General features: G+C 49.7%; 7 protein-coding genes across 10 annotated transcripts in view; 6 read left to right on the forward strand and 1 right to left on the reverse strand.

Moving 5' to 3' along the window:
• cabp7b (calcium binding protein 7b) overlaps positions 1-1,119 on the forward strand; it is a 28,541-nt gene extending 27,422 nt beyond the window's left edge. Inside the window, exons 12-13 of the transcript XR_013305559.1 lie at positions 800-834; positions 1,014-1,119. The gene's annotated coding sequence lies outside the window, so the exon portion shown is untranslated. The remainder of the gene's footprint in view (positions 1-799; positions 835-1,013) is intronic.
• Positions 107-6,258, forward strand: ssh1b (slingshot protein phosphatase 1b). Its single transcript, XM_077623496.1, has 13 exons — positions 107-190; positions 1,034-1,240; positions 1,312-1,433; positions 1,504-1,569; positions 2,260-2,325; positions 2,441-2,620; positions 2,691-2,778; positions 2,904-3,032; positions 3,110-3,156; positions 3,227-3,376; positions 3,468-3,659; positions 4,433-4,976; positions 5,309-6,258. The coding sequence occupies exons 1-13, from the start codon at positions 107-109 to the stop codon at positions 5,615-5,617; spliced, it is 2,184 nt and encodes a 727-aa protein (XP_077479622.1). The 3' UTR covers positions 5,618-6,258.
• Positions 6,259-9,320: 3,062 nt separating this feature from the next.
• coro1cb (coronin, actin binding protein, 1Cb) lies at positions 9,321-15,246 on the forward strand. Of its 3 annotated transcripts, none has more exons than XM_077622299.1 (11): positions 9,321-9,657; positions 11,612-11,811; positions 12,103-12,225; positions 12,320-12,449; positions 12,584-12,765; positions 12,871-12,990; positions 13,330-13,434; positions 13,500-13,645; positions 13,758-13,815; positions 14,579-14,836; positions 14,978-15,246. In XM_077622299.1, exons 1-11 carry the CDS (start codon positions 9,585-9,587, stop codon positions 15,098-15,100), a joined length of 1,518 nt encoding a protein of 505 aa, XP_077478425.1. In that variant the 5' UTR covers positions 9,321-9,584; the 3' UTR covers positions 15,101-15,246. The 3 variants fall into 3 exon arrangements, with proteins under 3 accessions (XP_077478425.1, XP_077478426.1, XP_077478427.1); XM_077622300.1 differs by having other exon boundaries at positions 9,324-9,657; positions 14,981-15,246; XM_077622301.1 differs by lacking the exon at positions 9,321-9,657 and adding an exon at positions 10,135-10,465.
• Positions 15,247-15,475: 229 nt separating this feature from the next.
• selplg (selectin P ligand) lies at positions 15,476-18,026 on the forward strand. Its single transcript, XM_077622303.1, has 2 exons — positions 15,476-16,038; positions 16,411-18,026. The coding sequence occupies exon 2, from the start codon at positions 16,411-16,413 to the stop codon at positions 17,734-17,736; it is 1,326 nt and encodes a 441-aa protein (XP_077478429.1). The 5' UTR covers positions 15,476-16,038; the 3' UTR covers positions 17,737-18,026.
• A 55-nt stretch (positions 18,027-18,081) lies between these two features.
• tmem119b (transmembrane protein 119b) lies at positions 18,082-21,157 on the forward strand. The gene is made up of 2 exons (XM_077623411.1): positions 18,082-19,088; positions 20,013-21,157. Exon 2 carries the CDS (start codon positions 20,026-20,028, stop codon positions 20,590-20,592), a length of 567 nt encoding a protein of 188 aa, XP_077479537.1. The 5' UTR covers positions 18,082-19,088; positions 20,013-20,025; the 3' UTR covers positions 20,593-21,157.
• Positions 21,158-21,358: 201 nt separating this feature from the next.
• Positions 21,359-23,040, reverse strand: LOC144091236 (iron-sulfur cluster assembly scaffold protein IscU-like). Its single transcript, XM_077623412.1, has 5 exons — positions 22,814-23,040; positions 22,108-22,221; positions 21,918-22,028; positions 21,767-21,845; positions 21,359-21,646 (listed from the first exon to the last, which is right to left on the reverse strand). The coding sequence occupies exons 1-5, from the start codon at positions 22,916-22,918 to the stop codon at positions 21,555-21,557; spliced, it is 501 nt and encodes a 166-aa protein (XP_077479538.1). The 5' UTR covers positions 22,919-23,040; the 3' UTR covers positions 21,359-21,554.
• A 48-nt stretch (positions 23,041-23,088) lies between these two features.
• rnf185 (ring finger protein 185) lies at positions 23,089-26,308 on the forward strand. 2 transcript variants are annotated; one of them, XM_077622305.1, is made up of 7 exons: positions 23,089-23,162; positions 23,822-24,039; positions 24,243-24,261; positions 24,351-24,463; positions 24,540-24,594; positions 25,363-25,480; positions 25,730-26,308. In XM_077622305.1, exons 2-7 carry the CDS (start codon positions 23,840-23,842, stop codon positions 25,825-25,827), a joined length of 603 nt encoding a protein of 200 aa, XP_077478431.1. In that variant the 5' UTR covers positions 23,089-23,162; positions 23,822-23,839; the 3' UTR covers positions 25,828-26,308. The 2 variants fall into 2 exon arrangements, with proteins under 2 accessions (XP_077478431.1, XP_077478430.1); XM_077622304.1 differs by lacking the exon at positions 23,089-23,162 and having other exon boundaries at positions 23,502-24,039.
• Position 26,309: the final 1 nt, after the last annotated feature.

Below are 26,309 nucleotides of genomic sequence, written 5' to 3' on the forward strand. Positions count from 1 at the left end.
AGGCTGCGCGCGGGGAGCCGCGTGGCCCGGCCTGACTGCGTTTTTTTTTTTTTACGCCCGGCGCATCTTCCCGCATCTTCCCGCTGGTCGGGCGGGCGGGTTGGCCATGGCCCTGGTGACTCTGCGGCGCTCCCCCCGGCCCAGCCCCAGTCACAGCCCCAGCCCCAGCCCCAGCGCATCATCTTGCGAGGTACGTCGCATCCCACATCGGGGAGGGGAAAGGCAAATTGATTCGCTATTCCGTCGACCCGCTATTCTCCATTTTGGCTCGGTGACTGTGCTAATATTTTGGTCCTTTTCCATTTTTTCGAGGCTCCCCCATATGTATTTAGAAACAGCGCTCACTCATAGGTCCCACATTTGTGAATGCACGTGAACGTATCACACCAGCAGGGGACAGCATCCCATCACAAAGTGCGTCAACTTGCAGGACAAGGGTGAAAATCCAATTGATAGATATTAATATTCATATTTCCAAGCTGGATGCATATTGCGCGTTGCGAGCTCATCGGGACGTCCGTCGTCACTTGTCATCGTTCGGTGCAAATGGCTGTCAATCTTGCAACATTTTCATCAACGTCAGGGATGCGGTAACGCTACGCCGTATTTACAAATATTTGCAATATATATTCCTATAAATATTTGATTAGATGTCCAGACCTTTTGGACTGACAGCCCCTCCCAGTCCAAATGATTTTTCTTCTATCGCTGTCAATGGTAGCCCATCACTTTACAGTAAATTATTCATTTTGGTGTTTTTTTATTTAATTAATCTCTGTCTGATGTCTTTTTTTCCCAGGGTATCAGAAGCGATCACGATGGCACAAAAAACTGGTGAGTTCATTCTGTTTCTCCACATCTATGCTTGAGAGTCATATAACCATGAATGTATTTCGCACCCCTATTTTTTTAATTTACAAGTTTGAAAAAAAAATAAAAATCCCAACAACGACAGTCGACCATTTCAAATTGTAAACATTGAAATTTCCATTTTGTTCCATTTTTGTCGTCAGCCTCCAGGAAAATTTCTTGACGGTCAAGGGGGCCGCCCTGTCCCTTCGGCGGGTGGGCGGCACCACCGAGGGGCCCCACGCCAGCGCCCCCCGCGCGCCCCCCGGTAGGAAAAAAGCAAAAGAAGAAAGTTTGTCCGTCGTTGACGTCTTCCTTTTTTCCAGGTGACCTTCCTCAACACCTGCACTTGATGTCTAAGACACTCCGCTCGCAAGATCACATGAAGATGGTACCTTCTTTTCATTCTTTATGGCATTTTCCATCCACATTTGGAATGAGGTTTTGATGTCATTTGGGCAGGTGGCGCAAGTGGAGAGCGGGCGCTCGGAGCCGGTGCGCTACGTGGTGTTGGTTTACACCGGCGGCCACCCGGACGCGGAGGAGGCGGCCGTCCTCGGCGTGGACATCGCCGACGACCGCGGGTTGGGCAATGCTAGATAACGACGACTGGCATTGTTTGGAACTCATGGGAAACATTTGTTTTTCGTGCAGAAGCTGCTCCATCGGGATGGCGATGCCGCTGATGAGCGATACCGACATACGCTTGGAGGGAGACGGGTAAGATGGGCTTCCACCTGTCCCACTTTAAATGGCTTATTTGTCCAGTCTACTTGACTAACAGACATCACTTGCTCGTAAAGTTAAAGTCCATAAGCTTAAATTTTGACATTTTTTGTTTGAACTACATGCGAAAGATATTCATCATAAGCCATTTTTTGAGCTAGTCATTTTGAATGTGGCATTTCCAGAATGCAGCCAAGAATCCTTTTAGTATCGTTTGATAGTGAAAAGGGGTACTCGGCCGTTTGGTCGCCGGAGGTTTGGTCGCCCGGAAGGTTATTTATAATTACCATTTAAAATGGTTGCTCAAATTCCCTAAATACAAACTGTGAATGACTATTTAGTCATACTTAATGCCCTATTAATTATTAGGCTAAAGAAAAGCTCCAAATTTCCCAGACTTGGATTGTTTTTTGTTGGAGAACTTGTTAAGACCATGACGGATGTCGCTTCTTAAAGGGACAACGCATGTTCATACAAACTCTTCTACACTCACATGTCCGCTCAGTGAAACTGCTCAGGGCCATTGTTGGCTTTTATTGATGCATAGACCGTGTTGTTTTACCTTGTTTTGTCGCCGGACGTTGGGTCACCGGTTGTTTGGGTCCGGGCGACCAAAAGTCCGGCGACCAAATGTCCGGTCACGGTGAAAAGGTGGTCCCGTGATTTGACTTTGGCTTCTTCCAGAAGTTTCAGCGTGAGGACAGCGGGACACTCGCGTGTCTTCAAGCCCGTGTCAGTGCAGGCCATGTGGTGAGTTGACAAACGTCTCGCTTCTATTCGGCCAAACGTTTGTTGGCCCTCGCGGGGCAAAATGGAGGAACCAACCCTGCTTTAACTGATGGTTAGTCTTGTCGTTTGAGTCCAGGTGTGCCCTGCAGGCGTTCCACGAAGCGTGCGAGGCGTCCCGCCGCTTGGGCTACTTCCCCGGCGGCCCGTCCCACGCCTGGACCCAGTTCTACGGGAGCAACGCGTGGTCCGAGTGTTGGGACGCTGCCGCGGAACCGGAGGAGCCCCGCCCCGAATCGCCCGCCACCTTTCCAGACCGGTCGGTCCGACTTTTTGTTCCCCGGAGGCGACGGAGATCCCAATCGCTGACGTGCCGTCGTCTTCCGCAGGCCAAGCGAAACGACGGAGAGTCTGCTCAAGGCCAAGCTCCGCGAGATGGTCGCCTTCCGAGACTTGGAGAGCGTCACTTCCGAGGAGGTAACGTTCAAATTGTAGCGTAGCCGAGTAAGAGTAGCGTTTGTTGCAGTTGTCGAGAAAATAAAAGCTCTTACCACCCAGATCCGTCCGTCACGAGGTTTCTTTTCATCTGTATGCGCACGAAGATTCGTAAGGAGCTGGAGCAAGAGACCGCCAGCGACCTGCGACAATTCAAACAGCTGATCGACAAGGAGATGCTCGTCCTCCTGGGACAGATGGCCAAGGCCACGCCCATCTTTGACCACGTCTACCTGGTGACTTGACTGGGCACGCCGCAGGGTGGCCGCGTGGCCTTTGCTGCTCGGTGACACCGTTTTGCCTCGCCTTTTAGGGCTCCCAATGGAGCGCTTCCCACCTGGAGGAACTGCGAGATTGCGGGTGAGGTCATCGGTGGCGACACAGCGGCGGAAATGCGCTCGCCCGCCAATACTTTGTTCCTCTTCCTCAGCGTGGGCTACGTCCTCAACACCAGCCCGGCGATGGAAAACTTCTTCCCGGACGTCTTTTCCTATCACAACGTCGGCGTGGTGGACCACGAGGATGCCGGCGATCTGCCGGCTCGATGGGACGACGCCTACAATTTTATCGCCAAAGCTAGGTTAAAAAGATTTTCTTTCATTCCGCTATTTTTGTTCGTTAGCAATTGCAAAAGCCGGTCCGAATAACTGGGACCCCTTTCAACCCCACAGGAAGAACGGCTCCAAGTGCCTGGTTCACTGCAAGACGGGCGCCGGCAGCTCGGCCTCCGCCGTCGTGGCGTACGCCATGAAGGAGTACGGCTGGTCGCTGGAGAAGGCCTGCAATTTTGTCAAGCACAGGCGCGGCGTCGCTCAGCCCGACGCCGGACAGCTGGCCCGCTATCGAGAGATCCTGGACGCCAGGTAAGATCGCAAAGTATGGATTTTCTAGGGCTGGTTTTGGGTTTTCTTTTTATTTCCAGGGATGATGAATTCATTCCTGATGTCTTGGTTCTTGTGTGCCTTTTTTAAGGCACGTTACGCTTGTCGTGAGCACGGATTTGTCGTGTTTTTGATAGGAAGGGATGAAAAATGCTGAAATTTGTCCCCATCGGGATGGACTTTCCTGTAAATTCCACTCAATTACCGTATTTTCACGACTATTCCGCGCATCGTATTTTTAGCCGCAGTGTCAGTAACGAATGCTATTTCTGTATTTTAGACACACAAAGCACGCACCATTTCATTACACGCATATATTATATATGGATGAACATTGAAACGCAATAGCGCTGGCTCCCGGAAGTAGCCTATTTCCGGGTTCCGGTGCGCAGTGACTGCTGGGAAATATAGTTCTTGCACGCTACACGCTAAAAACACGCTTTAAAAAGGCATTTTATTTTATCGTGATAACAATTTTAGTATTGGTCCATATATAAAGCGCACTGGATTATACGGCGCCATGTCTATTTTGGAGATTTTTTTTGACTTTTATGCGCGCCTTATAGTCGTGAATATACGGTAGATAAAAGTGGGAAAGGGAAGGATTAAAAAAAGACACGCATGCTAGTTTCACAAGTCTCGCTGCTAGCTAGCATAGCAGCTTGCTCATAGAAAAGTAAGGATTTTTAAATAATCCAGTAGGTAGACATTGTGAAGTAGTACCTTTTGAGGTATTTTTTCTCTTTTTTTCACAGCAAAGCACACGACAACACGCTGTGGCGACCCAGCGCGGACGAGGACGTCTCGGACGACAGGGCGGGGGCCTGGGGGGGGTGCGGGGCGTCCCCCTGCAGGGGTCTGGAGATGGAGCCCCTGGACTCGCTCAACTACAACTACTACTTCCGCCGCCTGTCCGACTCGGCGCTGGACAGCGAGCCCTCCACGCCGGTGCGGGGCCCGCCGCTGCTGGGCGCCGACGGGGTCTTCATCGAGATCGAGGACGTGGAGCGGGACGCCCTGCTGGAGGACGAGGGCTTCCCCGTGGCCCAGCTGGCCCTGCCGGCCGGCACGGGGGCGCAGACCTGCGGCGCCGGCCGTCTGGACCCCCTGGAAGACATGAGGCTGAGGCTGGAGTTCAGCACGCTGGAGGAGGAAGACGAAGAGGACGAAGAGGCCGAGATGGCCGCCCTGGAGGGGAAAAAGCAGGCCGAGGAGGACAGCCGTCTGGGCCTGGCCAACTTGAACGCCAACAACAGCAACCGGTTGGCCGCCAAGCGAAGTTGCCCGGCGGCCTTTGACGTGAGTTGCCGCAACAAAAAACAAAAAAATCAGCACACCATTAGCACAAACTGAAGAAAAAGCATATGCGGTTACAGTAATCCCTCGAATATCGCGGCTTCACTACATCGCAGTTTTTTTTGTTCATTAATTTTTTATTGCAACGTCGTAAAAATGTGAAAATCCACACTGGAATTGGCAAGCGGAAGCCACTCCCCTGTCCTTCGCTTGCTACTAGAACTCAGCACTTTTTAAAAATTGCGGTTTCTCGTTGATCATGTCTGGTCTACATTAACCGTGATAATCGAGGGATTACTGTACTGACAGTTTGACCTTTTTTTTTTGCCCAGCAGGACAGCGCCGGCGCGGGCAACCCGTTAAAAGTCAAACCCTCCTACCAGTCCTGCAAAGACTGCTGCCCTCGTCCGGCACCGGGTCGCCGTTGCGAGCGGCCGGCGGGGGCACGCTCCCACCGCGCCAACCCATCGCGACACTGCAACCTTCCCTCCATCTGCATCCACCCCCCAGAAGACTTTTCCACGGCCCGGTCCCTGGGAGATCCGCTTCGGTACGGCTCCGCCGTGCCGCTTTCGCACCAGAAAGCGCCGGAAACGGAATGCCACATGGACGAACCGGAGGCGGAAGGCCCGCTTGAAGACTGAACGGGCCGCTTTTACCAGCGCGGACGCAAGGATTTGGACCTCCCGGGCCCGGAATCGAACGAAGACGGCTCGCCCAGTGACGAGATTTTCCACCGGCCCGGGCCTGGAAACTAAGAAAGGGAGGAGCTGGTCTCGGAGAGGAGTTCTTTGAACGTTTTGGAATTTTTGCCATTTTGACCCGCTCCTCACATCCGCTATTAAAGGTCCTGTAAAGTCAAATGTGAACGAGTACACGTCTAAACGGCTTGCCTTGTCAATTCTAGGACTCCGTAGGCGCCAACCGTCAATCCACTGCGCTGATGCGGTTAGCGCGTTTCCTACGTCAACCCAAGCGTGCATGTTTGAACCGTTTGAGCCAGAATCCCATTGTGAAGGAGAGGACGCCATCCGTCTTTCTGCAGCAGCGGAATGGTACAGTATTGGATTTGATTTTGAAAAGGATCCATTTCACGTTAGCCTCTGATACATTTCAACGTGGCTCTCTCGTGAATGAACACGATACATTTAACAAATGAACGGGAACAATTTTGTGGTTCTACATTTAAACCTCAAACTTAACGTGCTTAAACATGAACCTTTATCTCATAAAATGTACAAATCATCTAAAGTGCAAAAAAATCACATTAAAATGTTCAACCTGTTACCTTTAAGCTGTTTTCTCGTATCACACTGACCACGAACAAATGCTTGATTTATACTTATTTTCACAGGAAAGCATTGAAAGGGTTTAAAAGAGCCAAAAAAAAAACAACTCTTCTTGTGCCTCCTCCTTCAAACTCTTATTAAGTTATTCACATTAAGTCGCTCACAGGAAAAAACAAGACGGGAAGAGTCGTCATTTTTAGGTGCCTCGCACGGTAAGTAGTCTCATATTCCTCATATTTAACATGACTTACCTTATATCTGTGTGTACAGTATATTTCTACTACTATACGGTTTATTGGTGTCAAATGTAGTCATTTATTTGAATCTTGTCTTAGAGCTTTACCATCTTTAATACCATCTGAAAAGCAAAGATAGCAGAAGTTATTTTACTATTTTCCAAAAAGCTTTCATGATTGCAGTCCGATTGTGTTATGATTGTTTTCGCAACATACGTCTTTAATAGGTGATGTGCTACAAGTCACAAGTTTTCTATAAAATGCCCGGAACGGTGGGGGAGGAGAGAGATTGACTTCTGTTGGCTTCGGTGTCTCGGTTTCGAAACATTGTATCCACAACTCTTTTGATAGATTTCATGCTTTGGCCATTGTTGACTCCAAAATAGTTCCAATTGTTACATTGGCTGCCGGTGATGGCGCCATTTTGACTGGAAGGGCTCCAATTAGGTATATGTGCAGGGCGGCTTATATGCGAGTAAATACTTTTTGGGGGGCAGTTCCAACGTCAAAATAAAAGCCTGCTATTCTGCATAGACTGCACAAAAGCGCTAAAAGTTATTTAAATTTAGCGTTCTTCGATTGGTCGCATTTCCAATGCAACCCGTTGTAATGCACGTGTAACGTTTAGCTTAAAAATAGCCCCCGGAGAGCCCCGCGCCCCTGGTAAATTCAGCCGCGCTTCGTCACCACCCCATTTTTGAAGTCATCCGTCATCTGGCGTGCCGTCAAACCGCTCGCCACCCATTTGGAGTGACCTTTTTTGTAACCAAAACAATTGTCGGGACAAACAAACAAAGGCAGACGTCCAAAGTGACAAATGTCCTCGCGCTCTGTTTTACATGTACAAGATGATTTGTGTACTCCCTTCGTGTCCCCTCCTTATCAAAATCCCATGACATCCATCAATCAATCATTCACGCTTTCAGATGCAGATTATTAACTGTCAAGTCTCAAAATATCCACTTGTCTAATTCCTTTATTTTACAACTCCAAAATAAGAAACCTTTTGTAGATATGGTATTTAAATATTGACATAATACATGAAAAATGGAAAAACACATTTGAAATCAATTTCCATTCTATTCTGATTTTTTTTAAAAATTTGACCTTGTGGATCGCCTCTCGCCGCACGTGTCCGGTTGCCTTTCTTGGCCTCACGACTCGCCGGCTGCGACCCCGGCCGCCGCCTAATTATAGCGGCCGACGCATTCCCGCCTGCCGCACAGAATGGCAGGAGATAGATTTGAAGACCTTCGGGGGGGTCGGGGGTTAACGGAATACACCAAAATAGAGGCGAGGGCATTCAAGATAGGCGGCGACGTCACCCTTGTTACGCCGCTCGCTATTAATACCTCCGTGGGCCGTGTTTGTGTTTGTGATTGCGAAACAGGGCTGAGACCATGGGTCAGAAGGTGGACAAGATGCAAGACAAGGACGAGGAGTCGCCCCGGGGTTGGGAGACGGGGGGGCCGGACAGCGAGGGAGGCGCCCTCCCTTCGGAGCCCACCGGAAGGCCTACGGATTCCCATACTGAGCGGCCAATCGGGCGTCCGGGTCTCGGGGATGGGCGTCTGACTCGCCCAGAAGACACGGTGGGTGGAGAGGGGGAGTGTCGGCGCCGCTTTGGTACAGCGGAGGACTCAAAATGTGGCCTAGCCAGACCCACTTTGGAGCTTCAGACGAAGGTTGTAACCCGCGGCCGGGTTACGGTTATGGAAGACAGTCCAAATGGATCGGACGCCGGAAATAGACGCCAGCTTCCAAACGAGGAGGACTCTGTGGTCCGAGAACGACATGACCCTGCCGGGTCAGCCGACGGGGAAAGCGCCACCTGCTCCAGCACGGGGATCAAAAGGGAAAGGGTCACTACGAGACCGTCCAAGAGTCAGCTGACGGAGAAGTGGAGTCATCGTGCGGTGGACGAGACTGAAGGAACCGGGAGACAAAACGACCAGGCGCAGGCGACGTCCAAGACCGCGGCCGATGCCGCCGAGGAGACACGCCGACAAATCTGCCAAGCCTCCTCGGAGAGGTTTGTCGAGCAAGACTTGCTGCAAGATGAAGGTCACGGGACAAGTCAAGACAGGTTTGCTGCCGCGGTCTCCAAGAGGGCCCAGGACATGGCGATAAAAGCCCAGCAAGCCGGAGAGACCCGGAGACCTCGTTCTCCGGATCGATACCGTTGCGCTCATTCCAGACCGGAAGGTCACGAAGTACCGTTCAGTTTTGCAGAGCTGACACAGGAGCCCGACCCCCTTCACTTCTCGGCGGTCGTCACCCCTCCGCCTTTAACTCATCTCATGCCCGAGAAAGAATTCCCGAGCATACCGGCCGTGGCGCCAGAAGAGAGGCCGAAGGTCAAAGGACCGCCTCCGCCGGTTCCCAAAAAACCCAAAAACCCTTTCATCAGGCTGAAAACGGCTCAGTTGATGTCCGGCGAGAGACGAGCCAAAGATCAACTCCGTTCTGAGGAGAGAGCCAGAAGGAGACACACGGTGGACATCCACGGAGGCTTCTTGAGGAGCGGCGCCACCAATCAGGACATGTGCCCGTCGTGGGATGAGTCGGGCGCCCGCGGCCGTCGTCTCTCGGTGGACCTGGGTCCTCCGGAACGCCCGTTGACGGAGCGCTCGGACCACGAGTGCCGAGGCTTGGTGGACTTTGACTACTGCGCCCGGGTGGCGCAGTTGTCTCCAGAGGAAAATCCTGGCGATTTGGACATGTTGCAGAGGAGGGTGTTCCTAGAAAGACGGAATCGCTTTAGAAAAGTATCGCCGCCGCCGCCACCGCCACCGCCACCGGTGGCAAAGAAACCCCCGAATCCTTTTTTCCCGGAGGTCCAGTTAGACCAGAACACCCAGCGACCTCCGATACGAGAGCGCCTGCCCGAAAGGACCGAGCCGCGGGACAACGACGCCAAATGCAGACTGGATAGCGACGCCGGAGATCACGGAGATTCCTACAAACCCGTGTCGAAACTGGTCAAGGACAGCAACAAGAGAAGAAGTCGGGAATGGGTCAGACCGGAAGAGCCTAAAATCCAAGCCGGGGTGGTTGAGCAGAGCTCCAACGTGAAAGTGGCCCAGATGAAGACGGCTTTTGACGTCCCCAAGAAATCCAAAGATCGGCCGCCAGAAAGTAACCCGCCTCCAAAGAAAGGTATGTTAACATGTTCTCCTCCTAGTTTCTTGGCCTATAACGGCCGTGTCCTAATTCAGGCTCTACATCCGGTTGGTACTTTATCAGTAAACAAAGGGCGTGGTCTAGTCAGCATACTTTCTGTTCCCTTTTTTGTCCTCCTACCTCGTATTATAACTTGATAGATAGGGTAGGATGGACGATTGGCAGGCTTGAAACCGGCGACCAAATTTGTAACGGATCAGTTTTGGGGGGGCAAACGGAACGGAAAATGTTGACCAGTGCTTATCAAAAATGTCAACATTTTTGCTTGTTTTGTGGCAGCCTGGATTGAAAAGCACTACAATACTTGATTGACAACCTCCATCTCGCAGACCAAATTGGCAGAACGTCTATTCATGTCAAAGTCCATCTTTTCCAAAGCAGACCCCCACCCGCCCCCTCTCCATCCTCACTCCCCCACCCCACCCTCACCGGCTCCATTCACACATTCGTGGCATCCAGCGCTTTCTTCTGCGCATGTGTAGTAGCCCATCGCCAAGCCCCATTGAATGTAATAACGGTGCTTCTTTAGGGGCAGAAGAACAGGCGATTGTTCACCGCAGGTGATGAGGACGAAGGCGATGCGGAATTCACATACGCCATTCTGACACACGAGAGGCCGTCCAGCCAGAAAGGGGGAACATTCAAGGCGTATTTGAGGCTTTTTGTGTGGGCTGGGGGGGATACTTGGAGCAACGTCCTGCAGGATAAGGGCGCGCCTAAAAACTCCACACATTCATGTGTCGTGATTGATTGTCCTCGGGAAAGAATTGCATCGATTTCGGAGGTAAGGCGAGCAAAGAGTGAGGATTTTTCCCCCCCCCTTTCTTTGTCGACTCCGCCGAGGAGCTTTTGAGGGCTGTTCCGCAGCATCCGTTAGCTCACAGGCTGGGCTGGGTGCGTGCAAATATCTGCACTTGCGTCAGCTGGCGGCGGTCCACCGCGACTGAGCTAGGCTAAAGCTAGCTCGCCAGATGCCGACCAGGGGCGGCTGACGAGGGCAAAAAAAAAATGTCGCGCAGGTTCTTTTTTTTTATTTTTATAAAAGTCCAAGACACTGAATTATTCCTAGCGTCCTTTTGTTGTTGTTTTGGCTAACCGAAGCCGCTTTACATTTGCAACCAAGTGCTTATTCCGCGCCCCGAGGCTGCTCCAAACGAAGCGGTCCGCCGAGCACCAGCTGCCGGCCGCCCGACCGGACCGGAGCCAAGCGGCTCACCGTTGCGCTACTAAACACGCCTCCGCATCCCCCATAATATTTAGTCGTCAATTAAAAAACAGACCCAATTTGGGCCACGCATAGCATCTGGATTTTTCATCCAGACATCCCCTCGATTCGACCCTCTTTCAATGAGCTACTCGACAATGTTAGCTCGGTTGGCTATCCATCAGAATTCGCTCACAAAAGCCCCCAGTTTGACTTCAATTCGCTTAAATATACACATGCGTGTTGTAAATGACCACGCGTGCTTGTGGCTTCCCAACGAGGCATCCAAAGTGGGTTAAAATAGCGTGGGAAATAGTGGGGTGGGTAACGTTAGCCGCTACCCAGCACCATTGTTTTAGGCAGCCCGGTGCAGATGTTGCCTTTGTCGGAAAATAGCCTCAAAACGGTAATAAGTGACCTTGGAACCAATTCAGCAGTATTCAAAGATCCACTGTAATTCGATGCAGCCCATGTCTGACAAATGTGGATATCAATGACATGACATGTATACATTTTTAACCTGCGGCTCCAGAGCTGCATGTGGCAATTTTCATCCTTCTGCTGCTGTGTTTTGGTTATTTTGTCACCAGAAAGACTTCTTTCATCGTCGATGGTAGTCCATTTTTTTTTTTTTTTTTTAAACATGTCAATGTTTTTTTTTAAATGCATTGTAATGACACCATGATTTTTCTCAAAACACTGATATGAGCGCCCCTTTTTTGGCAGAAATGTTGCGGCGTGTTGTGCGACAGAGCAAGTTCCGCCACGTCTTTGGTCAGGCGGTGAGGAACGACCAGTGCTACGATGACATCCGCGTGTCCCGGGTCACGTGGGACAGCTCCTTCTGCGCCGTCAACCCCAAGTTCGTCGCCATCATCATCGAGGCCAGCGGGGGCGGAGCCTTCCTGGTCCTGCCGTTGCACAAGGTCAGCCTCGGCCACGCCCCGGTCCGCTCGTCGTCGAGAGAGTTTAGAGAACGCGAGCCGTGAAAAATGCAGGCGATCGATCGTTTGCCGTCTGGGGTTCCATTACCCGACACGCGATCCTCCCGATGGCAGACGGGCGACGTCAATTTAGCCGACCGCGTCCATGATTTTTCCCTATCGTCACTCGGACTTAATGGGCCTCGTCGAGTGAAGATATCTCGTCGTTCACGGCTAAGCGGCTCTCGTGGTAATTAGTAGTGATCGTAATGAATATCGGGTGCTTTTCCGTAGACGGGCCGCATCGACAAGGTGTTCCCGACGGTGTGCGGCCACACGGGTCCCGTACTGGACATCGACTGGTGCCCTCACAACGACCTGGTCATAGCCAGCGGCTCGGAGGACTGCACCGTCATGGTAAGAGCGCCATTTTTTTGCGCTCAAAATTCCAACTTGTGTGACTTTTCAACCCGCGCTGAGCTTTTTCTCCACCTTTTGGTGTCGCCTCCAGGTTTGGCAGATCCCCGAGAACGGTTTGGATTCTCCCCTCTCGGAGGCCGTGGTGGTTCTGGAAGGTCACTCCAAAAGGGTGGGCATCGTGGCTTGGCACCCCACCGCTCGGAACGTCCTGCTCAGCGCCGGTACGTTTTTACTTTGAGTGACGCGCGACGGCCTCTGGGTCGCCAGCCGGTGACCTTCAAGTGAAAGACACTAATTAACCCTTCACGGGGCACTTAACGATACGATCAAATGTCGAATTTGCTCGCTCTCTTAGGGTGTGACAACCAGGTGATCATCTGGAACGTGGGCACGGGCGAGGCCGCCATCACCCTGGACGACATGCACCCCGACGTGATCTTCAGCGTCAGCTGGAGCCGCAACGGCAGCCTGCTGTGCACCGCCTGCAAGGACAAAAAAGTCCGCGTGGTGGATCCCCGCAAAAAGAAGATTGTGGCGGTAAGTGGGAAACTTTCCATCGCACTATCCAGTGTTTCTAGTGGGTAGAATTGTTCCCGAGAGTGGTCGTCCACCAACCCTGACGAGCGCGCTTTTCCCTTTTAGGAGAAGGACAAAGCCCACGAGGGAGCTCGGCCAATGAGGGCCATCTTCCTGGCGGACGGAAAGATCTTCACCACCGGATTCAGCCGCATGAGCGAGCGTCAGCTAGCCCTGTGGAAATCCGTAAGGGAGAACCGGCCGCTCGTTCTGCGCCGTTCCACCGGGGGGCGCAACGCTGACCAAACCAAAAAATCGTAGCTGGGGGGTGGGTGCACTTTTGGCAAATGGGGCCCATCAAACACTAAATATACCACTCCATTTCCAACTCAAATTGGTTATTGTGACTTGGTTATTATTATTATTGGTTATTGACAAATTAGATGGACACCGCGGTGTCTACTGCCTTTGAACGCGCCCAAACGTTATGATTGGCTGTGAATAAATTGACGCTTTGGCAATTATTCCCGGAATCGGGTGGATTATTCCCTGGACTAACCTTGTCACCGTATCTTTTGCGGCCAGGACAACATGGATGAGCCCATCTGCGTCCAGGAGATGGACTCCAGCAACGGAGTCTTGCTGCCGTTCTTCGACCCGGACACCAGCATAGTGTACCTATGCGGAAAGGTGAGCGAGCGCGGGCCCGCCTCCCGGGGATCCGGCTCAAGTCTGGTGTCTCCCGCGGGGCTCAGGGCGACAGCAGCATTCGCTACTTTGAGATCACGGACGAGGCGCCGTACGTCCACTACCTCAACACCTTCACCACCAAGGAGCCGCAGAGGGGGATGGGCTACATGCCCAAGCGCGGACTGGATGTCAACAAGTGCGAAATTGCCAGGTACGGCTAAACGTGCGTCCAATTATTCTTGGCTTCATCCCATCGAGCAAAGCTTTGCGTTCACTTTTGCTCTTCCGTGATTTCTGGATGAATTGAGCACTTTTTTTGGCAGGTTCTACAAATTACAGGAAAGAAAATGTGAGCCAATCATCATGACAGTCCCACGAAAGGTAAGCCAGAGTCATTTTAGTATTTATTTCCATCAAGAAAAAAAGAATATATTTCAACGCTGAATTGAATGTTAATAAATATGAGAGTAAAAATATTGGATTGGATTGGATAACTTTATTCATCCCGTATTCGGGAAATTTCATTGTCACAGTAGCAAGAGGTTGAGGATGCAGAAATAGGAAGTTAATAAATAAATACAAGAATAAATATATAAATAAATAAGCATGTTGCTGAAGTGTGTGTATATATATATATATATATATATATATATATACACACATACATATACACATACATATACACACATATACACATACATATACACATACATATACACACACACATATACACATACATACACACATATACACATACATATACACATGCATATACATACACATATACACACATACACATACATATACACATACATATACAAATACATAGACACATACATAGACACATACATAGACATATACATATACACATACACATACATATACACATACATATACACATACATATACACATACATAGACACATACATATACACATACATACACATAGATGTACATGCATGCATACGGTAGGTCTTAACACTCAGCCATTTTTTTGTTAAAGAGCCTGACAGCTTATGTGAAGTGATAAGAATTGTGCATCGTGTACATGGATTGGCAGGGCAAATAAAGTACAGCTTTTAAAAATGTCAACGTGAATGATGTCCGTCCCCCACAAACACTTGAATGAACTCTGCGCTTGCAGTCGGACCTGTTTCAGGACGACCTGTACCCGGACACGGCCGGGCCCGACCCCGCCCTGGAGGCGGAGGAGTGGTTCAACGGCAAGAACGGCGGGCCCCTGCTGGTCTCGCTCAAGGACGGCTACCTGCCCACCAAGAGCCGAGAGCTCAAAGTGGTCAAGGCCAACGCGCTGGAGAGCAAAACCACGGCGGCCAAGCCGGAAAACGCCCCCAACGTCCACAAGAACCTTTCGTCCCCGGCCCCCGCTCAGACGCCCACGGTCAGTGTTTGCTAACTTTTGCATTGAAGGTCACCAGAAAAAAATGGGAATTATTTGTACTGGCAGAAACTGTTTTTTGGGTCGGAACAAATGTCCCCAATTCTTGGGGACTCAGCGCATATTTCTTTCCTTCCGTCTCAGCAGAAAATGGAAGACAAACTGGAAGAGGTGCTGCGGGAGTTCAAGTCCCTGCGGGACCGCGTCATCCTCCAGGACCGGCGCATCGCCCGATTGGAAGAGCAGGTCGCCAAGGTTGCCATGTAAGCCCCGCCCAAAAACACCCTCCTCTTCTTCTTCTTCTTCTTCTTCGGCGGCGGCGCCGGGCCGACATTCCACCACAAACTTTTTCCTCCCTCGGCCCACACGTTCCTCTCTTTTTTTTTTCTCCATACTTTTGACACACAGACGGAAAAGAAAGAGTTTTTTTTTGTTTTTGTTTTTTTTTAAATCTGTGACGTTTGCCTTCCCAAAGTGTAGCATCATCAGTCAGTATTTCTCGCCATCTTATGTGTTGCCAAATATTGCGTTACGTGTTATTGGCGTGCAGTTTCATGCACAAGCGTTACATTTTCTGTCCCCTTGTTCACACATTCCAGGTGGAATATTTTAGGGGAGATAGGGGGGGGGGGGGTTGGTTCGCCAGGTGGGCGGTCAGGCTTGCATATCCGCTGTAAAATGTCGTGCAAATTGTAGTGGTTGGTGCTGCTTGTCACTGTGGAGGGTTTTAAAATGACGGTAAAAAGAAAAAAAACACACAACAAACAAACGCCGCCCTTTGGAGGGAGTTTAGGGAAGCAAGAAGAAGTTGAAAGCCCAGCTTGTGTTTTTGCGCCACCACAACTTCTGTGCACACAATAAAGATTTTACACTCAGAAATGGCAAGCGGCATGTTTGTTTGTTTGTTTTACCCCTAATTTTCTCAGTTGATTCACAGATGCTTCTGACAAGTACAGAAAATAGAGGAGATCTCCATTATGCCTTTTTCATCATGGCACCCTCGACGACTTTGCGGTTTGCCTCGGCGGAAGCCACGGGACGCTTTTGGTTACGAGTAACGTTTCTCTGTGACTTCCTCCTTGCAAAGTGGGGCGCCTCAGCAGCTCTTTTTTTGTTGCTCGAGCGTGAAACATTTCCTGTTTCTATTGGGCCGTTGGCTTCGAAAGCGACATGACGTGAACGGGAGATTTTGTCGGAGAGTCGAGGTAAGATGGGATGCTTTCTTCTTCATGTCAGACCGCCGGAAAAAAACCCCGCTTCATTTTGAGTTTGAAGGACCGGCTAGCACTGACCGTGCTAAACGTCAAGCGCTTTTTGACTGACGTTCGCCAGTCAAAATGGATTTAGCCCTTGTTCATTGTTAATATAACCGGCTTTATAGTGTTATTAGGGGGCCACAGAGTAAGTAACCATAAAGGTTTGTTCTGAGTTTATTCATTGATGCTTAGGAAATAATATGGTGCAAAGTGGGCGTTGGTCAAAAGTAGTTCGTCATGGTGACGGTGCAGGAAAAAAAAATGATGCTTGTGTCCAGCTGTGTCTTTTGGAACCAACGCTTTTTGTTGTTTTTCTTTCAGATGACAGGTGACTGCACAAACGGGCCGTTGGGTTGGCTCTCGATTTTGCTTTCGAGCGCTTTGCTAGTCTTGGCAAGCGTAGAAACGCACGCCAGGTTGACGCCGGAAACGAGTGCGGGCGTCACTGATGTAAGTAGATCATCTCGCGATCGGGCTTTGGCGGGAACTCCCCGTAGCGAGTGGCCGCGGATTTCAGCGACAGTTCCGGTCCAGATCCACGGTCCGACACCGCTTTTGGCAATTGGAAAAACTCCTCCTTCTCCTACTCCTGGAAGTCCCAGGCTTACCCCGAAACCTGAGGCTCTCTCCGTCTTTAGAGGTCTGATCTCTCAACCGGCGGAGTCTTCGGAACCCTCAAAGAGCAGTTTGGGGCCAACTCTAGTCCCGGTGGAAAATCATAACACTAAAATGCCACCCACTGCTCACTTGGATCTGTCCACTCGCCATCCGCCAAACATCAGCTCCATCCCTGGACGTCAAGCACATTCTACTTCATTTGCCACCCCAAGCCGGCCTCCAGTTTTTGGCGGCACATCTCTGGATTTTTCCGCCTGGAGTTTAAGCCCCACGCCCTCTCGACCATCACACCATCCAAACACCATCACACCTGGAACGCCATCAATGCCACCTTTGACCGTCAAAGCGGACGTCCACGGTGGGAGCTCCACTCCTGGACCTCCCCAAGGGTCAACATCCAGCTTTGTCGGCGGCTCTACGCCAAGCCTCGGGCACGACGGTCCTCCGGGTTTGGAGACGACCAAGAAGATGTCTTTCAGTACTAGCGAAGAGACATCCGGCACCTCCGGAGCCCCGAGCGCTTCTCCCGGGATGACCGATCTGGCACCCCGGGCCGTTTGGGCCAGCTCGAGCTCCATTTCGGCAGCTTCGGACACGAGAGAGTCGCCGAGGACGAGCCAGACCGGGTCTACGGCTACGGCTCCCGCTCCGACGCCCGGCCCATGTTGGCCTGGGAAGACCCCGCCGCCCTCGAGACCGCGTCCCTCCCGCGACTTGGTCCGACCCTGCCTGGTGGCCATCGCGTGCCTGGCCGCCCTGGCCGCCGCCTTCCTGATGTCCACCGTGGTCCTGTGCGTCCGGCGCTCGGGCCGAAAGTACCGGGTCCAGAGGGCCCCGGAGCAGACGGAGATGACGTTCATGTCGGCTCTGATGCCGGAGAGGAAGTCCGGCGGCGCCGCGAGGAGCCGGAGCGACCCCTTCTCCGCCGCCTCGTTCCCGGCGATCCACAGCGTCTTGGACAGCGACGACGACATCGCCGACAATCTCACCCTGAGCAGCTTTCTTCAGGACAACGAGCGTTTTGTTTAGGAAAAACTTGGGTTGGAGTCCGGCGTGACGGAAAGCGGAACCACCAAAGCGCAACGTCCATCTCCATGACTTTTTAATCCTAATTTGCCCATATTTTACTCCCTCCCCAATGTCAACGCCAGAAATTGCCCGTCCATTGGCTCTATCGGCTTTATTATTATTATTTTTTTTTTTAATATATTTTTTCTGCCAGAGCTATATAACTCATGATACTTTTATTATTACAGTGGTTCCCAAAGTGCGGTACAAGCACCACCTGTGGTCCACAAGCTTCCTTCTATTGGTCCACCAAAGGCATTATTACACTTATATTTTATACACATATTTAACTGAAAATAGAAGCCATTTGAAGGTTTTTTTCTGAAATAGAAGCATAGTGTTCACACTTTGCCTTCTAAAATGAATGAAGCCCTGCTTTTTTTGTTTAAATTTTCATTTAAACCCGTCGTCATCTTCGCCGATGACCATATAAAGTGTCAAACGTGTGAAAGACATCAGGCTGCATTGTTTCCAGTAATGTCCCCCCGCCCCCTTTCCTCCGTTCTACTCGTTTTTTTATTTATTTATTTTTTCACCCCCCCATTTTGGAGGCAGGCCACCACACAGGAAACATTAACCTCTTCCTGCATTAGTCTCCTCTGTCTGACCTGCATTTAGTATTCACTTTTTAGACAAAGCTGCGTGCAAATGAAAAGGTTCAAACAGGAACAGAGTTTTTTTTCTTTTTTTTTTTTTAAGTCAACAGCATTCAAATTTAAAAATAACGATAACAAAATTTATTATAATCAAACTGCGGAAAAATACTAAAATAATACTTTTTTTAATTCTAAAGTAAAAACAAAAAACAAGTCAAAATGTTCTCCCTAAAATAATCCCATGTAAATAGTACTAGGCCCAAACAAAGAGATTTGCATCCTGTACAAATACTTCTATAAATTCCAAACAAAAAATGGACTGGGAATCAATCACTGTGTCCATCGCCGTCCGTCAATGGCAACCTATGAGTTAATGCTCCCATCTGTACACCCCCCTCGTCCCCCCCAAAAAAATAAACTCCATCCCCCATCCATCCATCCATCTACCTCCACCTCAGCCTCACAAAGTCAACTCCTGCCTGACTAACAAGAACAATCTGTGTAGACCGGATGGGGGGTGAAAAGGGGGGTTTGTAGCTCTTTCACGAAGAGAAGAAGGAGGCGGGAGGACAAGAAGAAAAGTTTGGGAGGATTCCACCATTCCTCTCCTCTCCACTCCACTCCACTCTATTTTATTCCATTCCAGACTGGCAAAGCGCACATGTGGAGGAGCACTTTTCCGTTGCAGCTGGGACCGACACGGGGACTTCCAACCTGGTGAGTACTCACTATTTTGCTTTTGACTTGAATGTTCTCATGTCCGTCCCCCCCCCCCCCGACCCCAGACACAGACAGAAGTAAGTACGTACGTACTTACGGCATCCCCCCACAGCCAGATAAAGTTTCGCTTGCAATGCCTTTGAACACAGAATGGGGAAAAGGCACAGTGGCCAGCGACGAAAATGGCGTGAGCGGTCTTACTGCCGTACAAGAGGCCTTTTGAGGCAAAAATATGTAAAAAATAAATAAATAATAATAATAATCTGCCAGCCCTCGTCATGTGTTTCGCTGATTGACCTGAAATTGGGCAGGCATGTCAGTCTCGGTTGGAGGTCAACAGCTTTGCCATTTTATTTAAAATAGGTAATGAGACGTGTAAAAAAAAATCTCAAGGATTGGACAAAAAAAGTCAGCCGTTTTTCATTTCCCCCTTTAACCTCATCTCATTTTCTGACCCACTTAATCCTCACTAAGGTCGCTAGGGGTGCTGGAGCCTATCCCAGCTGACTACGTTTCTCAAAAATACTCTAGGCTGCAGTAAAGCAAAGCTAAAATAAGGAAGACGCAATACATTTTTAGCCCATGATAACGGGTTATATATCGGTCTTCATTTAAAGCCACGTCGTTTATTATTCCAAGCAGAAGTGTCATGATGTAGAAAACTAATTCTAAGGAAAAAACAAAAGAGCCATGCTTCTTTTGACTTTGATCTTGGTGACAAGCGACCTTAATTTTTGGCACGCTCGCTATTTCAGGCGCTAAGACGTCCCTCGGAGCGATCCGATTGGACGGCCGCTCTTTGCTTTTGGCGATGTCGTGACATCATGGCTTTTCCGTCCGCGATGTCGCCTTTAAGACCAAAGCCGGTCGGAGGAGAAGGAGGGATGGCGCCAGACTCGTAACGGCTCTTTGGCTTTCTAGATCCCGCCAGGAAATGAATACCCGTTTGAGCCACCCGCCCGAGGCCAGCGCCCGGCCGGACGTCTCCGGCGCCTCGGACTTCCCGGCCCGCGTGGCGGACTTCCTGCGGGAGCACGCGCTGCCCGTCCTCTTGGCGGCCTGCCTGCTCCTCGTCGTGGCGTTGGCCTTCTGCGGCGCCATCTACCTGACGCGCCGCCGACGAGCCGTGGCCTACTACCCGTCGTCCTACCCCGCCAAGATGTACGTGGACCGCCAAGATAAGAAGGGCGGGACCGGCGGCTTCCGCCAAGTCCCCGACCGTCAGCCGGCGGCGCCCGGAGCGGCGACGGGGGTGGGCCATCCGGAGGGCCAGCCCGTGGATTCCAACAAGCAGCTCCAGGCGGACATCGTGAGGATGGCTCAGAGCCTGAAGACGACGCCCGGCGGGCCGGCGGAGGACGCGGCGGGGAGGGTGGGCGAGGCCCCGCCTCCAAAGACGGTTCGAGAGCCCCGCGGCGGGAATCTGCGCCCTTCTTCGTTGCATCTTCACAACGACTCGGCCACTCTGCAGCTCATCGCCGGGGAAAAAACGGCCTTCTAGCCGGGGCCGGGACCGGGAGACTTTTTCCCCATTTTCCCCAAAGCACGCCGTTAGCCGCCCGTGACCATTGGCTTTCTTTTTCCACAGCGCCAGTTCCGAGACACTTCCAATTTCGTCCGGGAATCCGAAGAAATGGGCGCCTTCTGTGCCTGAAAACGGAGTATTTACGGCCAGTCCAACCAGTTTGAACGGATGCTCAATGGCGGCCGTTTCATCAACTTAGCCGTCGGTCCACGTCCAATCCGTTGGGACTGGGAGATGCTGGCGGCCGTCCCCACGTTAACCTCTCTATTCATCCCAATGAAAAAATGTGATTGTTTACCAGCACAAGATTAGACACAACGAAATGCCAATTGCCAGTAAATGAGTTAAGCACAAACTCGTCTGTCTACTAATCCACAAACTCTAGAGCAGTGGTTCCCAAACTATCTTACCTGACGCTCCCCTTCTTGCTTCCAGTAGACCCGCACGCCCCCCTCCCACATGGGAACCACTGCTCTAGACGGGTGTCCAATGTGTTGGGACGGGGCAGCGATCCAACGGTAATAAAATGATCAACTCTGAAGTTTTGGATCATTTCCAAGCACGAGAAAAGCCAAGTAGTCATTCATGATAGACAGATATGTTTGCCAATAATCTGAACTATGACTATAATGTTTGACTGGAGGCAGACGATTACGGACTGAACCATATTGGACATTCCCCCCCCCCAAAAAAAAACTTTTTTCCACTTTGTCTGCAACAACATTTCATCACAAACTGCTCATTCCTCTTTTGAGTGCTTTTATTGAGGATCTTTGAAATTGTTGACACTCAAGAATACAGAACTGCTGTAAGCGTCCTTTACATCATCAAGCGGGTTAGATGTTTACAGGATTGTTACAGGTGACATTGTGCGCTGCGTGACAGGAGCGGCTAAGCGTGCTGGAAAACGGGTACGGGATGCGACGCCGGAAGTGACGTCAGTTGGCGACCTGGGCCGCCACCGGTCCCTCATCTTGCTGCTTGAGTCGATAGTCGGCCAAGGCCGCCTTGATGGCGTCCTCGGCCAGCACTAGGAGGAACGCTTAAGTTATTGCAGCTGTTTTGACACAATGTCCTCGGTAGGAAATGTTTTTAGACTATTTTTCTTGTGTAAATAAATGCTAGCCAACTAGCGACCACGGGAACGTACTGGAGCAGTGAAGTTTGACGGGCGGCAGGCAGAGCTCTTTGGCGATGTCCGTGTTCCTGATGGTGAGCGCTTCGTCCACCTGGAATGGAAACCAAAAGTCGGCGCGGGGCGCGAGCGGGAACGCCGTCACGCCTCGCGACGCCAGACTCACGGTTTTGCCTTTCACCCACTCGGTGGCCAGTGAGCTGGAGGCGATGGCCGAGCCGCAGCCGAACGTCTTGAAACGGGCGTCACGAATCTTCCCGTCTTGGTCCACTTCGATCTAGGAGGAGTGGCTACGTTTAGTCAAGTGACAGGTCATGGCGGAATAAAAAAAGGAGATTGTTTGCAGATCCAGAAACCTGAAGCTTCATGACGTCTCCGCAGGCCGGAGCGCCCACCAGACCGGTGCCGACCTTCTTGGAGTTTTTGTCCAAGGTGCCCACGTTCCTCGGGTTCTCGTAGTGATCCACCACCTGGGTGCGACGCACGGGACATGAAGCATGATAATACCTTTTCTCCAGAGTGAGTATATTTCTGCTCGCCGGCAAGTAGGATGGAGTCAAGTCATTAGCACAGGATATCATTCTCTGCCATAGCAACGCCTGTGTCAACTCCGCATGACAACCAGCCCCCACCCCCCGTTAAGTTTTCGCCAAGTCACTGTGACCAATGCAATGTTATGAAAAGTTTTGAAGCCATAATGCTGGTTTAGATGTCCTTGTAAAAATAAGAACTTACAAATGTTTGCTATGTTTTATTTTTAATATCGTCTTGGTATAATGCTAATCCACAAGGATTTTTTTCGAGGTAACTGGATTTGTCAGTCGGATTATATTTTATTAGTACAACAAATAATCGACAACATTTGATTCATTGTGAAAGTCATTGAGATCGTTTTACTTTCACATTTGACAATTCAGCAACTGGTTTAACGATTTTTTCCCTCGTTTAACTTCATTTTGTTTTGCAGGTACCTGCAGGAGACCCACTATCTGTCTTATTGGACACGTGTAGCCGTTACGTTAGGCAATTTTAATATTTATCAAGTAATAAGGAGCATCCTACCTTCTGGTGATAGCAACACTGGGCAAAGAACTCTGGAAGAGAGAACCTCCGGGTGAGTAAAGCTAAAGGACTGAAGCATTTGTTGGCCATAGTGGCCATCGCCATTATAAGTGCTGAATCCTACAGAAAAAGTAGTAGTTGTAAATACTGTTAACGCCACCACAGGGTTGTGACGCACTTATAAACAGTACTACTCCTATGTATAGCCGGACTGCCCACACCCACGTCACAACAAGGGGCGGGGAATGCAAATATTGTCTAGAAAACGCTAAAGGCAGAGAGAGTCGCTGGCGGCCATCTTGTGTCAGAAAACGTCTATTGCTGTTTCTGTTGAAGCTGACGTTTAGAGGTGATTTTCTGCATAGAAATTACTATTAACTCTCCGAATTAACAAAGGAGGGCCACGGGGGTGCTGGAACCTATCATAGCCCACTTTGGGTGGTAGTCGGGTGCACTCGTTTACGTCACGTATCTCGTAATAATAGTACAACATTGTCTGGTACTAATTCAACGACTTGAATTAATATCGTAGTCTTTCTTCTTTGCCCTGATAGTCAACCACGGTGTCGTTTTTTTTTTAGAATCCTGTTTATATTTACTTTAGTCGATCCAAATTGAATTTCGAATCGCCCTCCTGACGCTAGATGGCGGTGTGTACACTTAATTGGAAGGTTAGTAGACAGTGAAATGAAACATTTCTTTATTTTTTGTTGTTGTTATTTCCGGGAGATGGACGTCAAGTCTACCCATTTTACTTTGAGTCGTCTGACTAACAACACTTTGGACTTTTGATTTCAAAGGCACATTTGAAGTACTTCACCGTGTTTGAGTCACATGACATGACGGCTAACGAGTCCTACATCGCCGAGTTTAGCTTTTAGCTTAGCTTGACGCTAGTAAGCTAACAGCTGTGTCGCGTCTTCTTCATTCTCGACGCTAAAGTCGAAAACATTTTTCCAGCCCTCTTGTCTTCATGCGCGACTTGTGACTCGTTGGGTTTGTTGTTAGGTTAGGCTGTAGTTTGAAATGGCCACCGCGCCTCCAGCTTGTCCTCCTCCACCGGCCTCGGGCATAGCCGGAGGAGCCGCCGCTTCCGAGAACGCGAGTCCCGGATCCAGCAGCTCCACTTCGGCCGAAGGCGGCAACCAGGACAGCACGTTTGAGTGCAACATTTGTTTGGACACCGCCAAGGATGCCGTCATTAGCCTTTGTGGGCACCTCTTCTGGTAAGACATTGCACTGAATTTTCAGGGTATTTCGAAATTGTAGTAGACGTCAGTCTTATCATTTGATGCTAATGGGCATGTTTGAATACCAGACAGATGTCGAATCGATTTTGTTTAGAAGTGGTGTCCACAGTGCACTTGTATACGATAATATTTGTTACTAATCTTGGTGTTTTTTGTTTACAATTCTATTTTCCCATTAGCTGGCCTTGTTTGCACCAGGTAAGTGTCTTGTGAAAATATGATGAGCAATATTCCAATCTGTAATCCCCACTATTGTTTATAAAAAAAAAAAAAAATCTTTGGTCTAGTGGTTGGAGACGAGACCCAGCAGACAAGTGTGCCCTGTGTGCAAGGCCGGCATCAGCAGGGACAAAGTCATCCCCTTGTATGGGCGCGGAAGCACCGGTCAGCAGGACCCCAGGTACCAGGCAAACGCAACCAGGTCATGTTGACACTTGATCCGAGTCAAACCAGCTTCTCTTGTTTTTTTTTTAAAGAGAAAAAACACCCCCACGGCCGCAAGGACAAAGGCCTGAGCCAGAAAACCGTGGCGTAAGTAAAAAAAAAAAACTTTCATTCTCTTGTCTGTTGGGAATTTTATCTCTAAATCAAAATAAACTCAAGTTACTAATCTGACTTCAATTTGTGACCTTATCCAACTGCCACTCATCCAACAATAGGCGCGCTCGTTCTGCAATAGAAAGATATCAGGAAGCCGGCATTTTCACACACGAGTGGATTTATTCCTAACACACAAATCTAATACAAGCACCTGGGTCTCGGGTCCCTCTCAACACAGCTCTGTACGCCTCTGTTGCCACCAGCAGACGTACTACGTCATCCGAGTTTCCCAGTAATGAGTTATACTACACAATATGCAAATGGCACAGCAACAAAGGCATCCTGGCATTATTCTATTGGCTATGTGTATAGTGCAGTTAACATTAGCTTGCTCATTGGTCTTTCTTCCCCTGCAGAATCGCTTTCTGGCTCCTCCTGGTATCTCGTCTGTGCATCTGCAAACATTCCACTCTTGCACCCCCATACATCGTGTTTTGTTACACCAGTCACACACTCATACACAGGATGTAGCAACATCTAATGAACTACTTTAAGCTCAAACTTTTATATTCCTTTATGTCAAAGATTGCAACAGCCTATTTTAAACGTATCTTCAATTTAAAATAAAAATACGTGAACGAGAGCAGAATTTAAGGGTGTCAGTCTGACCAGGCTTGCCAAGATTCCGACTTAGTATTGATGACGTCGATATTTGGCATATTTTTTGATCCAAACAATCCTTATTTGCTGTCTATCCAGGGCTTCCAAGGATTCGGATTCGGGGACGGAGGTTTTCAAATGTCTTTTGGAATCGGCGCCTTCCCTTTTGGTATTTTCGCCACCGTCTTTAACATCAACGACGGCAGACCTCCTCCAGGTACTCCACAAATCGGGCTTGAGAGCACTAGGGCTGCCACAAACCACTTTTTGGGTAGTCCTAAAAAAAATCATATTCTATTACACTGGGCGGAATATTTGGACTAGAAACTTGCTGCCTTGGCAAAAGTGGTGACAAGATTACGAAACGATTGGACTGTGAAAATGGTGAATTTGATCTAGTGGCAGCCCTAGACATGACGCTTTGGTAACGTAACGTTTATCCAAGACCCTCTGCCCCCCCACACAGCCGCTCCAGGGACCCCGCAGCACATGGACGAACAGTTCCTGTCCCGACTCTTCCTCTTTGTGGCGCTGGTCGTCCTCATTTGGCTCCTCATAGCGTGAACGGCGCCGACATTTGTTGGACAAAGGCATTACAGATAAGACTTTTTAGTTTCCCCTCCAAATTAACAGCATTCAAACAGGGAAAGACTGGAGATGAGACACAATCATATTTTTTGCAATCAATTTTACTTATATTTTTGGGATTGCAAAAAAAAAAGAAATGACCGCCATGGACGTGGAATCCATTTGGATTGGTTTGCACGTCTATCGCCGTCAATGGCAGCCAATGAGTTAATCAACGCTTTACATTGGTTAACAATTTGGACAAATAACAGTTTCAATTTTGTGAAAAGATATTAAATGGAGCATCTTTGGAAAAATGAGCTTTCCACTCGACATTGATGGTTTAGGGACACGGGCTATCCATCATTTCCACAATAAAAATCCATAAATTTTAAGTCGTTTGTGGACAATTAACGCTTGCGTGCTCCCTCAGCTGTAGGCAAAATTTGTCAAATTTCAAATAAATTATTAAAACAGAG

Source organism: Stigmatopora argus, chromosome 16 (genome assembly GCF_051989625.1).
Source record: "Stigmatopora argus isolate UIUO_Sarg chromosome 16, RoL_Sarg_1.0, whole genome shotgun sequence".
NCBI classification, from domain to species: domain Eukaryota; kingdom Metazoa; phylum Chordata; class Actinopteri; order Syngnathiformes; family Syngnathidae; genus Stigmatopora; species Stigmatopora argus.

What these genes read in the sequence shown, in the direction of transcription:
- ssh1b (XM_077623496.1), top strand. Translation starts at nt 107, where the DNA reads ATGGCCCTGGTGACTCTGCGGCGCTCCCCCCGGCCCAGCCCCAGTCAC. An exon ending in CCAGCGCATCATCTTGCGAG is followed by an intron (nt 191 to 1,033) that starts GTACGTCGCATC and finishes AAAATTTCTTGA; the next exon opens with CGGTCAAGGGGGCCGCCCTG. An exon ending in CCCGCCACCTTTCCAGACCG is followed by an intron (nt 2,621 to 2,690) that starts GTCGGTCCGACT and finishes CGTCTTCCGCAG; the next exon opens with GCCAAGCGAAACGACGGAGA.
- coro1cb (XM_077622299.1), top strand. Translation starts at nt 9,585, where the DNA reads ATGAAGACGGCTTTTGACGTCCCCAAGAAATCCAAAGATCGGCCGCCA. An exon ending in TGGTCCTGCCGTTGCACAAG is followed by an intron (nt 11,812 to 12,102) that starts GTCAGCCTCGGC and finishes GCTTTTCCGTAG; the next exon opens with ACGGGCCGCATCGACAAGGT. An exon ending in CGGAGGACTGCACCGTCATG is followed by an intron (nt 12,226 to 12,319) that starts GTAAGAGCGCCA and finishes TGTCGCCTCCAG; the next exon opens with GTTTGGCAGATCCCCGAGAA.
- selplg (XM_077622303.1), top strand. Translation starts at nt 16,411, where the DNA reads ATGACAGGTGACTGCACAAACGGGCCGTTGGGTTGGCTCTCGATTTTG.
- tmem119b (XM_077623411.1), top strand. Translation starts at nt 20,026, where the DNA reads ATGAATACCCGTTTGAGCCACCCGCCCGAGGCCAGCGCCCGGCCGGAC.
- LOC144091236 (XM_077623412.1), bottom strand. Translation starts at nt 22,918, where the DNA reads ATGGCGATGGCCACTATGGCCAACAAATGCTTCAGTCCTTTAGCTTTA. An exon ending in AGTGGGTGAAAGGCAAAACC is followed by an intron (nt 21,846 to 21,917) that starts GTGAGTCTGGCG and finishes TTTCCATTCCAG; the next exon opens with GTGGACGAAGCGCTCACCAT. An exon ending in CGTCAAACTTCACTGCTCCA is followed by an intron (nt 21,647 to 21,766) that starts GTACGTTCCCGT and finishes CGTTCCTCCTAG; the next exon opens with TGCTGGCCGAGGACGCCATC.
- rnf185 (XM_077622305.1), top strand. Translation starts at nt 23,840, where the DNA reads ATGGCCACCGCGCCTCCAGCTTGTCCTCCTCCACCGGCCTCGGGCATA. An exon ending in CTGAGCCAGAAAACCGTGGC is followed by an intron (nt 24,595 to 25,362) that starts GTAAGTAAAAAA and finishes CTGTCTATCCAG; the next exon opens with GGCTTCCAAGGATTCGGATT. An exon ending in CGACGGCAGACCTCCTCCAG is followed by an intron (nt 25,481 to 25,729) that starts GTACTCCACAAA and finishes CCCCCCACACAG; the next exon opens with CCGCTCCAGGGACCCCGCAG.